The 20,377-nt window shown below is 43.2% G+C and overlaps 1 protein-coding gene across 1 annotated transcript in view; it reads right to left on the bottom strand.

The window, feature by feature from the left end:
- Positions 1-20,377, bottom strand: part of FOXK1 (forkhead box K1) — a 73,170-nt gene that overhangs the window by 22,104 nt on the left and 30,689 nt on the right. Inside the window, exon 2 of the mRNA XM_048868005.2 lies at positions 11,012-11,209. Within this exon, the coding sequence (XP_048723962.1) occupies positions 11,012-11,209 (198 nt within the window). The remainder of the gene's footprint in view (positions 1-11,011; positions 11,210-20,377) is intronic.

The following is a 20,377-nucleotide window of genomic DNA, read 5'->3' on the forward strand; positions in this document are numbered from 1 at the left end:
ATTTCCCAGAGTTCCTGGAATTCTCCTTGATATCCCCCAACAGCAACTGGCTAGGGGAAGTGTGCAGTTGCTCACACCCTTAAAAAAAAAAAGTTTCAGAGATAAATAAAGGTTATTTCCCCAAACATATAGCTGTTCGTATTATAAGACTGATGCAAAAAAAAAAAAAAAAGAAAAAACCACCACCAAAAAAACCCCCCAAAGCCATGTGGTCTAGGATAATATTGTGCAGGATATAAATATTTTGTTAAGCAAATACTACAAAAGAAACTGGATCTATTTTAATACTACCGTAATTTTTACTGATAAAACTATAGATAATAGAACTTGGCACACTTTAATCTGTCTCAGTTCTACATTAGGCCATTGCTACTGAAGATAATTTGGAATACACCTCTTGGGTAGCAGAATAAATTTTGTAACTTTCATTTCAAACCACTTCAGAAATTGATATGCGAGCTACAGACATGCATCATTCAAAAATACCAGTGAAATGCAGAATTTCTAACAATTTAGGAAAGGAAGTAAATGGTATATCCAATTGAAACTGCATGGAAGATTTAAGTATATCAGTTACGTAGACCCAAGCTGAAATTTGGCCAGGATACCAGGTGTTAATGCCCCCACTCTTACACAAACCACAAGTGACCCTTTAATAACCGTAAGTTCTCAGGATCTCAGTTTTACATCATTATCACAGACCATACCTCCAGTAACTTAGTTTCCTTTATACCAGGTTGAGACACTGTAGAATTGTCAGACCACCACCTACTGAATCACGAACCCCACTTCCTTGCACCAGATCTTCTATTCAAGTTCTACTAAGCCCAATCTTACTTTACTTGTAAGATCAGATGAGATGACATCCTGATGTGGTGTGAGCGTAGGTCACACTAATCCCTGTAATGGCCAGAATACCTTTTAAGTGTAGGACTCATTTCAGGCTGCAGTGAGTGTAAAATCTCAAAGTCAACATTTTTACTTCCCTGGGATTCACTAGTAGCATTATTTAAATCATGTCTATAGAAGCCTACGCATTTAAGATTTCTAGCATCCAATAAAATAAAACTTATCAGCTGTTCTACAATATGCATTTCTATATACTTTTCATCCATGGATACTAAAGTGCTGAGCAAATTTTATATCTGTCATATATAAATAATACATAAATGTGCTTGGCACTTTAATATCTATGGATGGAAAGTCTATATCTAAATTAAGCATCACAACCCCCCCTTAAATATTAGCCCCATTTTACAGTTAGGGAAACTGAAGCATGGAAAAGATACGTTTATTGGAAAGCTGGGAATAGAACGCATTCCTGACTCCCAATGCCATATATTTCCCAAAAGTATGGGCAGTTTATTTAGCCATTGTCGTCTAGCCAAGCGATGGTATCTTCAGAGGCAAGATGCAGTTCTTCTAAGCCACTGCTGAACCTAGTCAGCAGGCATTCATCGACAACGTGCGTCATCATCTGCGTTGCACCAAAGCTGCACAAAGGGCTGTCACAAAGGCCCCAGCGATACTGGTTGGCTGCACAGAGACCTTGCCCAGTCCGGAACCTGTTCAACAGGGACCAGTGACGACGGGGCAAGTCAAAACCAGGCGGGCAAATTGTGGGGTCGGTGACAAGGGACTAGTTGGGGATTATAATAGATATCCATTCCTCTCGCCAGAGTGTTTCCGCCCTAATGTCCTGGCATGGCGGATGAGACCATAATGGGCAACGTGACCGCAAATGTGCAGCTGGTGGTTTAAAAAGGTCATTGTGCAGCAGCAGGCTTGAGTTGGCGCATACTTTCTCCAGTAACTTGCCAGTGGCAACCTCTCGTCTGATATGAGGAGGAGCAATATTGCTCAGAACTGGAAGCCATGGGAATGGAGTTGGATGCAGGGTACCGGAGATGACATGCATGGTGGCATGTAACTGCGTATCCACCAGTTTGGTGTGTGACGATCGACTCCAAACTGGTGCGCAGTACTCCGCCACCGAATACGAGATGGCAAGAGCTGACGTCCACAAAGTTGGAGCATGAGCACCCCATGACGAACCTGCCAGTTTGCTAAGAAGATTGTTGCACATCTAACTTTAGCTGCTGTCTTCTTCAGGTGGACATGGTAACAGCATGCGGTCTAAGGTCACACCTAGATAGATCGGTTCTACTTCATGCTTCATCTGCTGACCATTCGGATAAACATTTAGTTCTCAGGCTGCACTGGCGTGAAGAAGATGGAACAAACTGGAGACTGTTTTTATGATGCTTGGCTGGAAGCGCTAAGTCTTACAGTAGTCAGCTAACTTTATCATGTCCCGGTTTAAGGTGGTATCAAACTTGTGAAACATCTGGGCCTGGGTACTGCAACAGATGTCTGCGTAAATGAACTTTCATGACTCCACTGTTGGCAGGTCATCGATGTAAAGGTTGAACAGGGTTGGAGACAGCACAGAGCCCTGGGGTAACCCATTGCTTTGTCATCTCCAAGCACCTGTCTTCTCCCCCATATGGACTCTGAACTGCCTATCGCAGAGGAACAGTTCAGCAATGCCTGTGACCCAAGTTACGGGCAGTGAGAGAACATAACAAAGGCATGCTGGTGCTTAATGCCATTCCTTTCTATGGAGAAAGCTTCTGAAGCTTGAGCCCTCCAACTATTTGAGTCAGGTACTCACTGGATAAAGCACTTGTTTGTCTTCCCTGGGAGCAAAGCAAAATATCATCTTGGGCTCCTAAATGACTGTTTGCTAGACTTGGCACCTGCACTGCTAAGGGAGAGGGGAAAAACTGGTTGAAATAAGGTGAAGCAAACATGAACATATACATGTGTGCAGTGTTTGTGAAAGGAACCTGACAGACATTTCAGAGAATGAAATCCACAGAGCAGATACAGCAAAGACAGCAATGGAGCAATCTTCTCCCATGCTATGCTGGCAATCTGCCTTGCTCCTGTCTCTCTCTAAAAGTATGTCTACACTTAAAACACTAAAAGAAAAGGAGTACTTCTGGCACCTTAGAGACTAACCAATTTATTTGAGCATAAGCTTTCGTGAGCTACAACTCACTTCATCGGATGCATACTGTGGAAGTAAGCGGTATGCATCCGATGAAGTGAGCTGTAGCTCATGAAAGCTTATGCTCAAATAAATTGGTTAGTCTCTAAGGTGCCACTTAAAACACTATAGCAGCACAGCTGCGCTACTGCAGCACTTCAGTGTAGACTACCTATGTCAATAGGAGGGGCTCTCCCATCTGTGCAGGTACTCCACCTCCCAGAGAGGCAGTAGCTAGGTCGATGGAAAAATTCTTCCAGCAACCTAGCACTCTGTCTACACCAGAGGTTAGGTCGGTATAGCAACGTCTCTCAGGCGTGTGGACTTCTCATACCCTGAGAGACGTAGCTATACTTATGTAAGTTTCTAGTGTAGACCTGCCCTAAGTCTGTGTCTACACTGCAGCTGGGCTGTGACTTGCAACTTGTGTAGACATATCCACACAAGCTTTAATTTAGCTAGCTTGTGAAAAACAGCAGTGAGGACAAGATGGAGTTGGCTGCACAAGTGAATATGTATAGGGAGGAGGAGGTGGGCTGCCGAAGCCTGCACCGCCACATCCTCACAACCATTTTTCACAAGCTAGCTAGACTAAAGTTAGAGTGGGTATGTCTACACAAGCTGCGAATCACAGCCCAGTTGCAGAGTACACATAGCCTAAGAGAGGCAGTACATGTCCATTCAGTACAAATGGAGAATTCTCATTTAAGGCCAACTGCCAAGCTTTCCCTTGCTCCTTCTCCCCAAAACAGATATGGCAACTTGTTTTCTTTGGATATGCAACTTCATTTTCTGCAATTAAAAGTCACAGACACTATAATGTTCCATTCTGTGAGCCTCCATGAGAGGCACCAAACGATGTAGGAACCTTTTCACAAGAGATAAGCAAGCACTGGGTCAAAGTACAGTGCTTTGGCTTGCAAAATAACTGAGAACCAACAGTTTCCATGCTACACCAGTCAGATATAAGGGGCAAGGAATCCTCCATCAACTTCTCCCTCCCGAGCCTCACACAGCCTAACCCTGAAACTATAACTCAAAGAAAGACAGGTCCTTGCATGCTGCATATTTTAGACAAGCTTCAGAAATGTAATCATAAATGGTGAGGCTGCCAAACCAAACTGGATTTTGAAGCGAGGGACGTGTCTCGGAACAGGTCTGCCTGGTTAAATATCGAAGAAAAACAAATCAAAACAAGCCACAACCAGGGAAAGTTAAACTACCCACAAAGACTCAATCTCTTAGTACGTCCCCTGCTCCAGTGGCTCCCCTTCTAAAAGGGAGTGAGATCACTCTGCCCTTGGAATTAATGAAGTCTTTATTCCAGCGCTGATCAGGAGAGACAGAAGGAAGAGGAAGTGCCTGTGTTGCTAGTGACACCTCTGCAGCTTCTTCTCTCGCACATGGCCTCCATCTGAAACAAACCATGCACAAGAATTCCCAAGCCTGGTGAACCTTGCCAATATGATTTGTGCGTGTCTGGTTATTTGGCTTGCAGCTTGAACACCTGCTATTTTTAATCATCCCTCCTACAATTCTGGGGAATCACCAAGTCACCATGCTGAATATTCTGTTCCCACAGAATACTGAATAACCAAGACAGCACAGGAAGTCCACAAAATATCCATCTCAGAGTACTTCACTGACTGCAAACTGTTAACAGTGCTGGAGCAATGGAAAACTCACAGGAGATTCTGGAATATGTGGTATATGAATAGGTATAATGACTAGAACAGGATGAATAACTGGACAATTGAACTTGATGTTACCTTAGCTTTCCCCACCATGCACTTACAGGAATAAAACTTTAATTTGGATTAAATCCCAAGTGACCTGAAATAGATCAATTGTAGGGCTGATCTATATTCTGTCCAAGGCAACCAGGCTCTTACTAAGCTTGAGTTGGAAGAAAGGTACATCAAGCACTTTTCATACATGTAATACAACATTGCACATAATACTACTTGCATTCCTACAGCACTTCACGTTTGAACCACCATACACAATTTAATCTACAAAACACTTTTAGGAGGTAGCCATTACCCACATTTCACAAATGGGGAAAAAAACTGAGGCGGAGATTTAAGTGATTTGTCCAAGGCCACAAAGCAAGTCAGTGGCTGGGCCAAGATTAGAACTTAGTTCCTGAGTTCTACCCTCATCTTCATTCCATTACTAGAGCACACTGTCTCCCAACAGCACCGATCATTAACATTGCATTGTGAAAATATAAAAACGAGACTAGAATAAAAGCATCTGTACTGCCCATAATACTTTAGTATTTGCACAGTACACTTCATAATATGCAAGTCTCTGAAGATCTAGCAATTCAATTCATTCACGTTCCCCACTTTACTAGCCACATCCAATATTATTAAAAATGAATACATTTTTAAAATCCTATCTTTCATTATTTATGCCTGGTGTGGCCAAACTTACTGATCCTCTGAGCCACATTCGACAATCTTCAGAAGTTCGAGAGCTGGGGCAAGCCTGTCAGGGCTTGGGGCTTCAGCCCTGCAGGAGGTGCTTGCCGAGGCTCGGAGCTTCAGCCTTGCAGGGTGGGGGGTCTCAGAGCTTCAGCCCCACAGAAGGTGCCTGCCAGGGTTCGAGGCTTCAGCCCTGCTCCTGCTGAAGCCCTGAGCCCTGGCAGGTGCCTTCCACAGGGCAGAAGCCCCGAGCTCCCTTCACCAGTAGGCGGAAAATGGGGAGGTGTGGGGGGCAGTGTTCCCTCTAATTTTTCCAACGCATGTGCAGAATGAATTTTGTTATGTGAACCAATATGGAGGTAATGTGACATCACTCCATATTGGTGCACATACAAAATTCATGTGGCGGGGGTGGGGCCTAGGGGTTCAGAGTGTGGGCTCTGTGGTGGGGCTGGGGATGAGGGACTGAGGGCTAGGGGTGCAGGCTGTCCCGGGGCTATGACAGGGAGAGAGGACTCTACCCCAGCAGCACCTGGGCTGGGGGGACGAGGTGCTTCTCCCCGTCACGGGGAAGCTCTGGGGCTAGAGCTGCGGGATAGGTGTCTCTTCCCCATCCACGGCAGATCCAGGCCTTGACTGGGGCCAAGGTAGGGGCGCCTCTTGCCAGTCTGCGGCAGGTTCGGGCCTGGGCTGGGGCAGCGGCACCTCTCCCCATGGCGGCAGGTCCGATGCTGGGGGAGAGGCATCTCTCCCCACCGCAGCACTGAGCGCCTGCGTGGCACATAATAGGCTGCTGTGTGGGCGGGCAGCTTAGAGGAAACTTAGAGGGGGGGCTCCGGGAGCTGCACTTTAACTGTAGAAGAGCCACATGCAGCTCATGGGCCGCTGTTTGGCCACCCCTGATTTATGCCATTAACTCACTCAATTTGGACAATGAGAACAGACTATTCTGTTTTCCTTCCTGCTGGCAGTCATCTTACAGTTACATTTTTGGGTCCTCAGGCAATAACACAGCATATCCTTGTCTACACACAAACTTGCCACACGGTATGGACAATCATATTCTGGTATAAAGCGTGGCTTTTTTTTGGTTTAGCTTAAGATGATTGGGACCAGGTTTAAGTTAAACTTAAATAAGCCGCTCTTCTATCAAAATAAGTGTGCATACAGGGTTTTTCACTAGTTTAACAAATACTGGTTTAAATTTACAGCTCCACACCAGACCTCAGCTCTAAGGCTTGTCTACACTACTAAGGCAATCCAGTCTGAAGATCTGGTTACATGACCCTGAAAATGTGTTCATGGTGGATGAGAGTAATCTATGACATAACCAGGTCTTCTAATTCAGTCGGATTTTGCAGTATACTCAAGGAATTCAAGGGTTACAATAAGGTGTGTGGTATTACAAGATGAGGTCTGTAATGGAGCACCAGAGCTTGAAAGCCCTGCATCAAAGGTAGTCCCATAACTCCTGAGTTTATTGTGTATTTCACAAACTGAATTTAGCCTAAAAGCACATGGTCTCATCCACAGAGAAGTTATTCAGTGCCCTGAATCAACAGAAAAGGATTTTTTCTGCCTGACTGAGTGCCATGCTCTTATGGACAGGCTGTTTTATCAGCTTCCTATTGACAGAGACCTATCTGGGTTTCTTTTCTATCTTGGCACCAGCAAGGCAGAGCACAGCAGTGATTTTTAAAGGGATTCTGAACTCAAACAGGAGGAAATAGCACCAGGGTCGGTCTCTCAGACTCTCATGGAGTCTGCTGCCAGGCAATACATTTTCTTTTGCAGCCATACGACTTCAAAACAGGATTCAACCACATTAGAGAGGGTAGCTCCTGGAGACAAAGTACCCCTGACTCAGCAAAGAGTGGAATCATTTCCTCCTAGAAGCGAAAAGAAGGTCTCACGCTGCAGAGCTGCTGAGATTGGCAGATTTGATTTTGTTTAAATAACGCTCATTCCCTCTCTAGGTGGTGCACTTCTCGGAGAGAAAATAAATAGGCTGGAAAAAAAATCAGAGGCCTGTAACAGAGAACCTGCAGAGAAGCAAGCTAAAATGTAAACAAAGGCAGCGAGAGACAGCAATGAGGTCAGGAGGGCAGGGCGGGGATTGTTTGTTTTGAGCAGTGCCTGTGTGTTTATTCCTACTGGTACAGTACCACAAACCCACACAGAAAGTGTGGGAAGAATGGAGGGGGAGGGGCAGGGGCCACTTTCCAAAAAGGAAACAAACCCGACCTAGGATCTACCAACTACAACGATTTTCCATAGACCAATCAGAAAAGGGCAAGCCAAACTCACACCAAATTTGGAAAGTTAATACTGGAAAGGGAGGAGGGAGGGAGGGGAGCTGAGCTAATGAAAACCTCCTCCCAACACACGGAGCGAATAAACAGTGCGGGATGGGGGGTGGGCTCAAGCTCTGAGTTCTCTCCAGGCCTCAAAAATATATTCTTCGAAAGGGGACAAAGGCGTTGCTGCAGCTAACAACCCAACACAGGGAGACAGAGGCCTGGGAGAAGGCCACACTGAGATTCGCATTCTGGAGATCCAGTTTATCTGCTCAGCGAAGAACATTCACTCTCTCAAGGAAAAAAACGCAGATCTCATTCACTTCCTGAAACACAAAAGACAGGATATGAGGCTGGAGAGAAGGAGGGGGTGAGGAGTAGAACAGGGATGTTTACAAACATGTCAGCTCCTCCCCAACAAGAGGAACACAAAACGAAAGGCATTTGGGCAAGCAAAACCTCAGAAGTCTTTTGAGGTTTTTGAAGACACAGCTGCATTTGCTTCTGCTAAGGCAAACGGATGCAAACATCAATCATCTTTGGTGAATCATCTCTGCTAGGGGCCGAGCAAAATTCAGCACGACTATTTTCACTCTCTCCCTACGCCAAAATAATAATAATAATAATAATAATAATAAAATCTAGTGGAGTCATGTATCAGTTGCAGACATATACCAGAGTCAAAGGTGCACCCTCTGTTAGGAATGTAAGCCACACTGCGTTGCCTTAGAGACTAACCAATTTATTTGAGCATGAGCTTTCGTGAGCTACAGCTCACTTCATCGGATGCATACCGTGGAAACTGCAGCAGACTTTATATATACACAGAGAATATGAAACAATACCTCCTCCCACCCCACTGTCCTGCTGGTAATAGCTTATCTAAAGTGATCATCAGATTGGGCCATTTCCAGCACAAATCCAGGTTTTCTCACCCTCCACCCCCCCACACAAATTCACTCTCCTGCTGGTGATAGCCCATCCAAAGTGACAACTCTCTACACAATGTGCATGATAATCAAGTTGGGCTATTTCCTGCACAAATCCAGGTTTTCTCACATCCCCCCCACCCCCATACACACACAAACTCACTCTCCTCCTTGCAACAAAGCCCGTTGCCAATTGTGCCCACATATCTATTCAGGGGACACCATCACAGGGCGTAATAACATCAGCCACATGATCAGAGGCTCGTTCACCTGCACATCCACCAATGTGATATATGCCATCATGTGCCAGCAATGCCCCTCTGCCATGTACATTGGCCAAACTGGACAGTCTCTACGTAAAAGAATAAATGGACACAAATCAGATGTCAAGAATTATAACATTCATAAACCAGTCGGAGAACACTTAATCTCTCTGGTCACGCAATCACAGACATGAAGGTCGCTATCTTAAAACAAAAAAACTTCAAATCCAGACTCCAGCGAGAAACTGCTGAATTGGAATTCATTTGCAAATTGGATACTATTAATTTAGGCTTAAATAGAGACTGGGAGTGGCTAAGTCATTATGCAAGGTAGCCTATTTCCTCTTGTTTTTTCCTACCCCCCCCCCCCAGATGTTCTGGTTTAACTTGGATTTAAACTTGGAGAGTGGTCAGTTTGGATGAGCTATTACCAGCAGGAGAGTGAGTTTGTGTGTGTATGGGGGTGGGGGGGATGTGAGAAAACCTGGATTTGTGCAGGAAATAGCCCAACTTGATTATCATGCACATTGTGTAAAGAGTTGTCACTTTGGATGGGCTATCACCAGCAGGAGAGTGAATTTGTGTGGGGGGGTGGAGGGTGAGAAAACCTGGATTTGTGCTGGAAATGGCCCAACCTGATGATCACTTTAGATAAGCTATTACCAGCAGGACAGTGGGGTGGGAGGAGGTATTGTTTCATATTCTCTGTGTATATATAAAGTCTGCTGCAGTTTCCACGGTATGCATCCGATGAAGTGAGCTGTAGCTCACGAAAGCTCATGCTCAAATAAATTGGTTAGTCTCTAAGGTGCCACAAGTACTCCTTTTCTTTTTGCGAATACAGACTAACACGGCTGTTACTCTGAAAACTGCGTTGCCTGACACACAAAACGACAATGGAAAACTAAGTACCATATGTTGGCAACAAAATTACCCTCCTCCAACTCCCTGCTGCAACTAGCTTCATTTAAAAGAGGCTGAATATAAACTAAAAATGCTGCCTGAACAGAGGATTCAAATCACACCCACCACCAGCTCCCTCCTTGAGTATTTATACTAAATAGCAATGCAACTTAGCAAAGAGGAAAAAGCTTACTCAAACAAGCAATACGCTTCCAATCCCAGGCAAAGCCAAACACTGCCTTCATGACATCCAAGTCATTCAAGTTATAATATACTAACTGCGTTAGCACTAACAAGTAGGAGATCCATTGTGCATTACCACATTTTACAAATCGGTGAATAAGAAGAAAGAAGCCAAGGCTATTACATCAAACATACTTTGGTTGTTTTGACAACTATAGTATCTTCTATTGTACCCGTAAATGTATTGTACTATACTTTGGGCAAGTAAAGAAGCTTAGCATTACGAGATCTCACTTTGGCTCTTCACTATCAACTCCTGGCTGAGAAGCAAGAAAATAATTATTTGATATTCTGATTAGCAAAGCTTCTGAACCTTTATTAATAATCTACGTAATAGAAAATATACATTTATTAACTCTCAAATCTCTGAAGTCTATCAGTGGGCCAAGTGTCTGACCAATATCGTTCCCTACCCTTACTGACCGGCTACCTTTACCCTAGCTTGAGGGAACCCATTGGCTTCAGTTTAAAAAAAAAATCTAAAAATATAACTTATGGAAATGGAAAGAAAATGTATAACAAATAATGCAACATAGCAGGCAAACACATTTATGCACATCTAGGGAGCACTCAATGGAACAGATCATCCCTAGACCATCAAAGAGGTTTCACTCTATGTCCTTTTCTCATTCTTTAATTTTAGTTCTACGCATTTATTATACTAATGATTTGAGATCTTAAATCTCTATCCCTCACCCCCAGGACTTTTCAATTAATCTTTAAAGGGCTTCCATGATCTGGAATATCACACAGTCAAGTTATTTTTAATGGGGCATTTCATTGTATTGGGTAACCAATGCTAGGTTGGTGCTTGGAGAATGTGGATGGAATCTCTGGCAATGACATGGAGGGAAGACCAGCACCTTCTCTGCATTCCATATCACAGGCACCTTACCTGATAGTGCCAGTGGGGGAGGGCAGGGGGCTGACCAAGCTCCGGAGATCCGGCTCCGGAATGTGTATCTTCAGAGGTGATATCTGAGGATAAAGCGGCCGAAGGGGAGGTGATGAAGCTTCCTCCTTCACTTCCTCTTTATGGTATAAAGATGTGAATTGGATCTTTATGACTGTGCTAGGGAATCGGAAAGTACACCTGCAAAAGGGAGGGGGAGGGGTGGAGAGAGAGAGAGAGAGAGAGGATCAATGTACTGAGCATAAACCAACTGGATGGAACATGCAAGTCCATGCAGAGAGGTACTCATTAATCTGTGTAGCACTAATGAATTAATACAGTAAGAGTTTAGACCTCTCTACAGCACTTTTCCTCCCAGAATCCTAAACCACATTTTTAACATTCATGAAGCCTACAGCACCCTGTGAGGATAAATATTATTATGCCCATTTTATACATACATTAACTGAGGTTTTGAAAAGTTAAGTGACTTTGCCTTAGGCCAAGCAGTGAATCAATACGAACGGCCATCCTGGGTCAGACCAAAGGTCCACCTAGGCCAGCATCCTGTCTTCCAACAGTGGCCAATGCCAGGTGCCCCAGAGAGAATGAACAGAACAGGTAATCATCAAGTGATCCATCCCCTGTCACCCATTCCCAGTTTCTGGCAAACAAAGGCTAGGGGCACCATCCCTGCCCACCCTGGCTAATAGCCATTGATGGACCGATCCTCCATGTTATTATCTAGTTCTTTTTTGAACCCTGTTATAGTCTTGCCCTTCACAACATCCTCTGGCAAAGGTTCCACAGGTTGAATGTGCATTGTGGGAAGAAATGCCTTTTTTTTTTTTTATAAACCTGCTGCCTACTAATTTCATTTGGTGGCCCCTAGTTCTTGTGTTACAGGAAGTAGTAAATAACACCTCCTTATTTACTTTGTTGGGTGTAGTTTCTTAGAATAACAATTTTCATCGGATTACCAATAGGGATGTAAAACATTAACCAGTAAGCATGAGTCTTACTGGTTAACCTGCCTGAACTATTAACCCCCAGCCTCGGCCAGCCCTGCGCCGCCCAGCCTCGCCTGGATTGGCCCAGCCGCTTAATCAGTTAACTGTTTAAAAAATGTATTTTTTAATCATTTAAACTGTTAACTTTTTAAATGGTATTTACATCCCTAGTTACCAAAATACCTAATCACAATCAATACAAAATAGAAGAGCCATAAGGACCAAAGACTGAGCAATAAGCATTTAAAGCCTTTACAGTGTAATCTGGACAACTGTTATATGCAGCATGAAAATTACAGAAAGTCAGTAACATCTCTCTGTTCATACCACAGCACGTTAGGCAAAATTTACCCAATAAACCGCATGAGGCAGTGTTAATGGGTTATCACTGATCAAACTGGTTTCTGATCAATAACAGAAGAGCTTATTTAGTGACAGATACTAACCCATACAGTCCAAAGGGAAGTGACTAATGCAGCCAGAACAGCACTCAGAAAGCCACCAAGACCTTGGTAGCATTCTTTCATTTTATCTAGCACACATTTTTGTCACAAACCTCAGTACAGCCCTAGAGAAGCATTGGGAATTCTGTGGGAAGTAAAATTTCTGGCATCTTCCATGTTTAAATGGAACTTTTTAATTTAGTGTTTTCAGGCTGTAAAAGTTAGTGAGATGCACATTTCACTTTACCGCACTTATTAGGCAATAACATATAATCAATACAAGCAGTCCATGGAGCACTGCATGACCATTTTTGCTTGTACCAGCATCAGGGAGGCAGGAGAGAAAGACAGGGTAGCAGGCTTCAGAGTGGAAAAAGTCAGCAGAATATAATTATGCGGAGGTCTTGTCTACAGTGAGAAAATAAGAGAATCTCCCATAATTTCTCTACCAGCGGTTTGGTGCAGCTTCACATGTGCTAGCAATGCCAGGAACATGAGAGTAGATTGGGCACCAGCATTGTAACGTTGGTGTTATTAAACCCTGCAGAATTAGACGATATGGTGGTAAGAACACTTGTGAGTGATTTACACTAGTGTTTCTACTATTGCTAGTGCTGATGGCAGGAGAACAATTTGCTACTAGACACAAGATGGAAGATTTCATCTCAGTTTCTTAATGAAGACACAGCTCACTTCTCCCCAGGGTGCTTTTAAGGAATCAGCAATGAGTAGTGCAGAGTTAGCTTTCAGAGATGTGAAGCTCCTGCTCCTCCCCATTTCATCTCCCAAGTGAGTTTGCTCAGTATTCAGGAGCTTGGAAGCACAATGGCTCTGCTGAACATGGCAGGAGCTTGTGTCGTATTGAATTCACTTCAGAGGCCCTGCCACCTGCACTCAGCAATGCATTAAATAGAAAATTAGCCCCTGCAATACAACTCAGCCATGTCTATTTAACCTTTCAAGACATGCTCCTCTGCAGTTTTGCTGAGAGAGAGACCAATTTGACACAACAGACTTATTTCAACGATCTTTATTTCAGTGTTATGGAATTCTCTATGATAATACCAGATGCCCAGTCTGTCCACGCATTTGTGTCAGGACTGGACTGAAGAAATATATGGTTACTAAAGCTTTCCGTGGTTCCAAGCTGTTGCTGATCTTAATAGGTTTAATTGTACACAGCCCAATGACATTATTGTGCAGGACAGGTATATATGAACAGCAGGGGTATATGCTAGACCTTCTGCTTCAGCCTCATCCCAATGGGCATCTGTGTGCCAGTACGACTTAATCCACTCCATTGTCTCACCTCATTTCTACAGGAATGGTCCTTAGAATAAGGAACTTCACTCACCCCGCTCAGCTTCTCCACTATTCAACACTGCTACTCTATCAGTAGTGTGTATATTTTAGCCACTCTTAGCTCCTTGAGAGGGACCCCATGCCCTTCTTGTTTCCTTTTTACCATACTTCGTTGATTTGCCTTATATTTTTTAGGCTTTCTAGATAACTCTGCTTCGATTGCTGTTGTATATTAATGCTGCAGCTCCCCATCACAAATAAATATGAGTTAGAGTATGAACTATCCCACTATAAAGGTATGTTTAGATGAAGACCATTTAACATTGCTTTGGCTCTGAAGCCCTACCTGCAACAATCTGATTCAGTCACATGTCTTAGCCACACCCTCAAACTGGAAGGGAGGAGTGGAAACAAGAGAGCTGGGCCTACAGCATGAGTTAAAGATCAATCCATTTGCTGCTGTGATGATTTCATGTTAAGAACTGCAGGCTTCCCTCTCCTCTGGAGCAGGACCCTGAGAACTACAACCAGTTTCAGCATAGTCTCCCTAGCTAGCACAGAGATGGATATTTTGTCAGAAAACTGTTACCAAAAAATCTGATAAGGTAGGTTTGCTTAATGCACTTTGACTTTTTTATATCTTTCCACAGCTGCACCTCAACCTAGGGTGACCAGATGTCCCGATTTTATAGAGACAGTCCCAATTTTTGGGTCTCTCTTATACAAGCTCTATTACCTCTCACCCCGTCCCAATTTTTCACACTTGCTGTTTGGTCACCCTATCTCTCCACCAGTAGTAGACATGGCAGGAACTTGCTAGCCAAGATATGGTAATTAAATTGTGTCAAGTCCTATCCTCTAAATCTGATTTAAAAGCTGGTAGCTACTTTATACTACAGAATACCATTACAGCTGCATCTTGCTACACACCTAAACATGGTTACAATTTTCTTTTAATGTAGCCAGGGCCTAAGGAATCAATGCCACCAGGAAGCATGCACCCCAGATTCCCATCAACCTCCACTGAGTTTGAGGTGAGTATCCTATAGTAGGATCAGGCCCTAAAGGAGAACATTGTGCCTAGAATTGCTGTTAAGGTTTGGTTCTGTTTGAGACTGCTAATATTGGCTAGTCTACCTGTATTACTGATTATTCACACTGTTTGCATACTGTTGTGAAGCACTAGCTCAAACATTCACTAATTATTATGGACCTGTGCTGGTGAGAAACCAGCTGGACAGCAAGCCTGTCAAATGTATGGGGTCGTCTTAAGTTTTCACCAGCAAAAGCTCTGTGTTTCCAATGATGTTGCGACTGAGTGCAGCTTTCCCCTGCCCCAACTAAACTTTCTAACGTTCTCTTAGCTACTTTTCTTCCCTATCCCTGACACCAAAAAAGTTCACCCTAAATCTACACTGAAGTTTAGGATATGACATGGATTTATTTGAGAAGAAGGCAGAGAATGAGAGGTGGTGCCTGGGTTTAAGCTTTCGCAAAGGAAGAGATAGGAGGGAAGAACACTCAGCACTAAATCAGGACTCTATGTTTATTTCTTTAAAAAACACACCAAAAACAAATCTGTTAAAAAGCTTCAAATAAGTTACAGTATTTGATTCATACCGCACGTCTCTTCAAGGACTCCTACCAGCCTATATTCTCTAATGTTTCCATCAAAAGAGACCACTTTGTGAAAGCACAGATTTAGACATAATATAACAGTGGCCTCCTTTAGATGCCTTTGGGAATTCCCAGTTGATATAGTTGCAGACCACATTTGTGCTCTGTAAAGCACTAAATTTTACTCAACTCTTGCCACTGGAGGTAGTTATGTCCAGTAATAACTGGCCATATAACTATCTGCCAGTTAGTGGCAGACTGTTGCAACACACACCATAATTTACACCTTAATTTCCTGCAGGAGAGGGGTTCGTATGCCTTGCAATGACCAACAGTTGGTTCTTCTGTGTTTTTAGTTTTGTTTTGTTTTGTTTTGTTTTTTTTAAAGCTGGTTCTCTCCATCCCATTGCACCTCCAAAAGGTGCATAAAAGCAAGTTGAAAAAAACCGACTTCACTGCCTGCATAAATTCCAGAGTGGTTGCTATGCCCCTGCTGCACAAGGCAACAGATAGGCTACAATGGTTGCATCCTGGAGATGGTTGCTGCCCCTGATTGCAGAGGTGTGGGTGCTGCTGGTATCACCACTGTGACAGACCCAGACCAGTGGGGTACAGGAGTCTGGTAGAAGGCAAATACACTGGCCACTGGATGAACAGTTTTCTGTTCCCTGAGTGACCAGAGCAGGGGCTGCACTAGAACCATAAAGAACCTGCTAGAACCAATTAAGACAGGCAAGCTAATTAAGACACCTGGAGCCAATTAAGAACATACTAGAATCAATTACGGCAGGCAGACTAATCAGGACACCTGGTTTAAAAAGGACTTCCCATCAGTTAGGGGAGGGTGTGCAAGGATCAGGGAGTGAGAAGGCATGCTGCTGGAGGAATGAGGAATACAAGTGTGATCAGGATTCAGGAGGAAGATCCTGGGGTGAGGATAAAGGAGGAGTTGGCAGGAGGCCATGGAGAAGTAGCCCAGGGAGTTGCAGCTGTCATGCAGCTGTTACAAGAGACACAGTAGACAGTTGCAATCCACAGGGCCCTAGGCTGGAACCCGGAGTAGAGGGCGGGCCTGGGTTCCCACCATCCCTCTCAACTCCCTATTTGAGAACAAGAGGAGGTGACCTGGACCTAGTAAGTCCCACCAGAGGGGAAGGTCCCTGGCCTAACCCCTGACCCTCTAGGTGGGTCAGCAGAGACTGCGGGGATTGTTCTCCTCCCTTTCCCCATGCCGGCCAGTGATGACGTTAGCTGAGTGAACGGCAGGTTTGAGCCACTAGCAAAAGTGGCCAAACTGAGAGCTGCCGTGAATCTCTGAGGAAAGCAAATCTGCCAATAAGCGCGGGATCCACCAAGGCAGAGGAGGAACTTTGTCACACCACATAGAAAAGACAAGGCTTTTCAATAACTTCCTAGCCATTTCTCCTCACCCTGGACAACACAGAATACATCAAGGCAATGTTCATGTGGTGAACCAACGATAGTGACCACAAGCATTTCATCTACGTAAGATCTGCAAATAAAATGCTAGGAAATACTAGACTTTACATAAAACACTCACACACACACCCCTGCCAAAGCAGACTGTAGGGGAAATTGTTTGAAAGTAAAGAAACCACAATGAAAGGTCTTTACCACTACATGATTCTATATTGAACTGAGACACATTAGACAACACACTTACATAGGCTAGAAAGAGGATATTACAGCCTTGGTTTCTTTCTTAAAGCACACTGTGTGGCATTCAAGACCCAACAGCTCCTGTTAAGCTCTGATGCGTAATGGAAAAGGGAAGATACATTAGAGATTAAAAGGGCCAGGAAATAACATTTGAAAGTAAAGATTAATAGAACTATTAATAATTCAAGTTAAACCACCACAAAAAGCCAGATGACAAAATGAAGAGACACTGACTGTGAAGGACTCTAGATTTAAAAAAACAGTGTTACAGTTTGTCAGATAGTAGGCACTGAAGGAAAAATACAAAACAGGAACAAAAATTTAAGGTAAACCGTAGGTAGGTCTAGTATACATTACTCGTCACCAGCAAGTCAGTACCACCTGTGCTTATCCTCCTTATCTTGTCATAGCACGTGATCCCATTGTACTCAGAAGGTCCAGAAACTGCAGGGATGGCTCCTGCCTTCTCTGGTGTCCCTCTCTCCAGCAGCATGGCTTCTGCAGGAGCTGCACTGCCATTGCCTACATCCACCCGTTAGTTTGCGCACTAACAGCATCTGCATTTCAGAGTGGCACTATAATGGGGTTGGGGATGAACTGTATTTTATGCAATGCTTCATTATAAATATACTTTGGGGAATGGGCTCGCAAAAAAAAAATAGTAATAATGGTATTTCTAGGGTTCACTTAGAATGGCAGGTAAGGGAATGAAGATCATGCCTGCTTTTTTAAACGGTGAGAATTTTAGTGCTTGCAAATAGTGCTGTGCTGATAGCCCTGAAGACTGAAATCTTCCCTTTATTCAAGTAAAATGAGCAATTCAGGCAGCAGCCATTCAATCTTCCTCTAACCACCCCACCAATGAGATTTAGCTCTGTGTTGAAGGACCACCTCTTAGGATGAAGGGGTGAACAGTCTCTAGAACTGATCAATTCCTCAGTTTATATTAGCACAGCCAGAGTGCCAATCACAGCAACAACTGTGATAACAGAGCCACTGTCATAACTAGTTGCAGGGGTTTTATTACAAGCCTTCTTAGAGTCATTAAAAAAAAACAAAAAAACCCTTAACTCTGCCTCCATAACTGTGTCTAACCTCAGTCCAAGGACCACAATCTTTTTACCCCTACCAATCTATATAATCAGATTCCAAGAATGCGTCTGTATGTTAATCTATAGCCTAAAATATCTGTTGAGTCATTGTGAAGTGATGGAAGCAACTCTTTGTTGAAGAGCTCTCTGTTCAGAATATCACCAGGTTGAATCATCACTGGGTTTTGTAGTCTCTTACCATCCAGTTTTTAAATTCTGGGACTTTGACTTTACAAGTTGCACCCATAGAACAACACAGGCTTTCAGCTATAGTTAGAACGTAAACTCCGCGCATAGGGACATTGTTTTATTTCTATATCTAAGGACTTGTCTTTACTACTGGAAAATCAACACTGCTGGAATCGATGCAGCAGGGGTCGATTTAGCAGGTCTAGTGAAGACCCGCTAAATCGACAGCAGAGCGCTCTCCAGTTGACCGCAGTACTCCACCTCCCCAAGAAGAGTAAGATAAGTTGAATGGAGAGCGTCTCCCATCAACGCAGCGCAGTGAAGACACCAGGGTAAGTCAACCTTAGCTACGTCGACTCCATCTATGTTATTCATGTAGCTGGAGTAGAGTAACTTAGGTCAACTTACCCCAGTAGTGAAGACAATTCCCTAAGGTACCAAGTACATTTATGGCACTATAAAAAAAATAAAGATCTTGTCTTCACTAGACTTTATATTTGTCAAGTTAATTATTCCAAGTTACCTTGAGATACCTGACACTTTTACAGGCTGGTGTGGACAGTCCCTGCACATTTATTCCAAGCTACCAACGATTTTCCTTTATTCATCCCCAGAATGAAAACCAACATTTGTAGCCTGGAACAACCATGTGGAGAGTGTCCCCAGAAGTCTTTACAAAGGTGTTAAACACTATAAGATAAATGGAATTCTATTAATTTGAGATAATAATCTAGTGAATAGCAGGAAAATTTAGTCAGGCCTATCTATGAAAATTAATTTTCCCACAAATTAGGAGATCGCAATCTATTTCCTGTTCCTACAGTGTAAAGGAACAATCTAAAAGGAGATGCCTCAATCAATGCAAAGGAAGAATTACTGGTAAAATTTAGGCATCAGCATGCCCAGTGCCAACCTAATGAAACTTCAGTGATCTGCCTCACTTTGGCCCAAGTACGAAGCTATCCCTTGAAGTGCTGCCTCCATTTTTGAGAATATTTCAGATTAACATTTGCTGAAACTAGATTGTAACAATGCTTTTGATCATTAGAAAAGAGGTAAACCGTGCATGCTCAGTACGTCATTTGATAATTGACAACTGTTGATTTACAATTATCTTATTCTGTATATGTAAAATAATTTGTCCTTTTTATGACTAGAGTACATCCAAGCTTCAGCTTTTAAAACCCAATGTAGTTTGTGCTATTTGAATCCAAAAAGGGTCAAACTTTTTGCATTCCAGTAATTCTCACAGCCAAACCAAATTTTGTCTAACTTGGCAAAAATAAACTTGCTCTCAGCCTGAGTCTAAGCATGGATAGCATTATCCCAGAAAGGATTATTTCTGCCAAAGTTATAACGGTCTTAAACCAGGAGGGGTGCAGTGAAGCCCCTTCTTCAACTTTAAATAAAGCTTCTTTAGCTGGACACTATAATGAATGTTAGTAGATAACTATAGTGCAAACACATAGCAGGATAGCTCTTCAGAGGCTTGCTGTATGTAATATATGGGAGAGTAGTGTTCAAACACCTGGTTTTACATAGATACCTTCCCAGTCCTTTTGGGTTTTTTCTCCAAACAGAAATTTTTATTAAAACCCATTTTGTTCCCAAGACTTATTTCATCTACAATACCTGTGAGAAACTAAGTCATCTACTTAACTCAATTTATTTATCTCTTGAGTGAAAAGCTCATTTGTATAGAGATGGGGTCAAATGTTGGGAAGGAGAAACAAAGACAAGGGACCATTGTGTGTATTTAATTACAGATAAACCCAAGGTAATAAATAAGGCATGTGCCTATCACCATGATCAGTTTACCTGTATGCTGTATCTGTTTCCCATGTGTTTTTTTATATTGGATGTTTCTTCAGGGCAGGGACAGTGTCATCCTCTGGATTTGGAAAGTACTTAACAAAATTGTGGAAGCAGCCAAAATGCATTAACACCCAGAGGCAAAGGCTCAAGACTTACCACTACTTCCACTCTCACTCACCTTCCCTAACTCTTCATGTCCAGATTTAAACAGAAACCCTAACT

This window comes from Caretta caretta, chromosome 10, assembly GCF_965140235.1.
Source record: "Caretta caretta isolate rCarCar2 chromosome 10, rCarCar1.hap1, whole genome shotgun sequence".
NCBI lineage: Eukaryota > Metazoa > Chordata > Testudines > Cheloniidae > Caretta > Caretta caretta.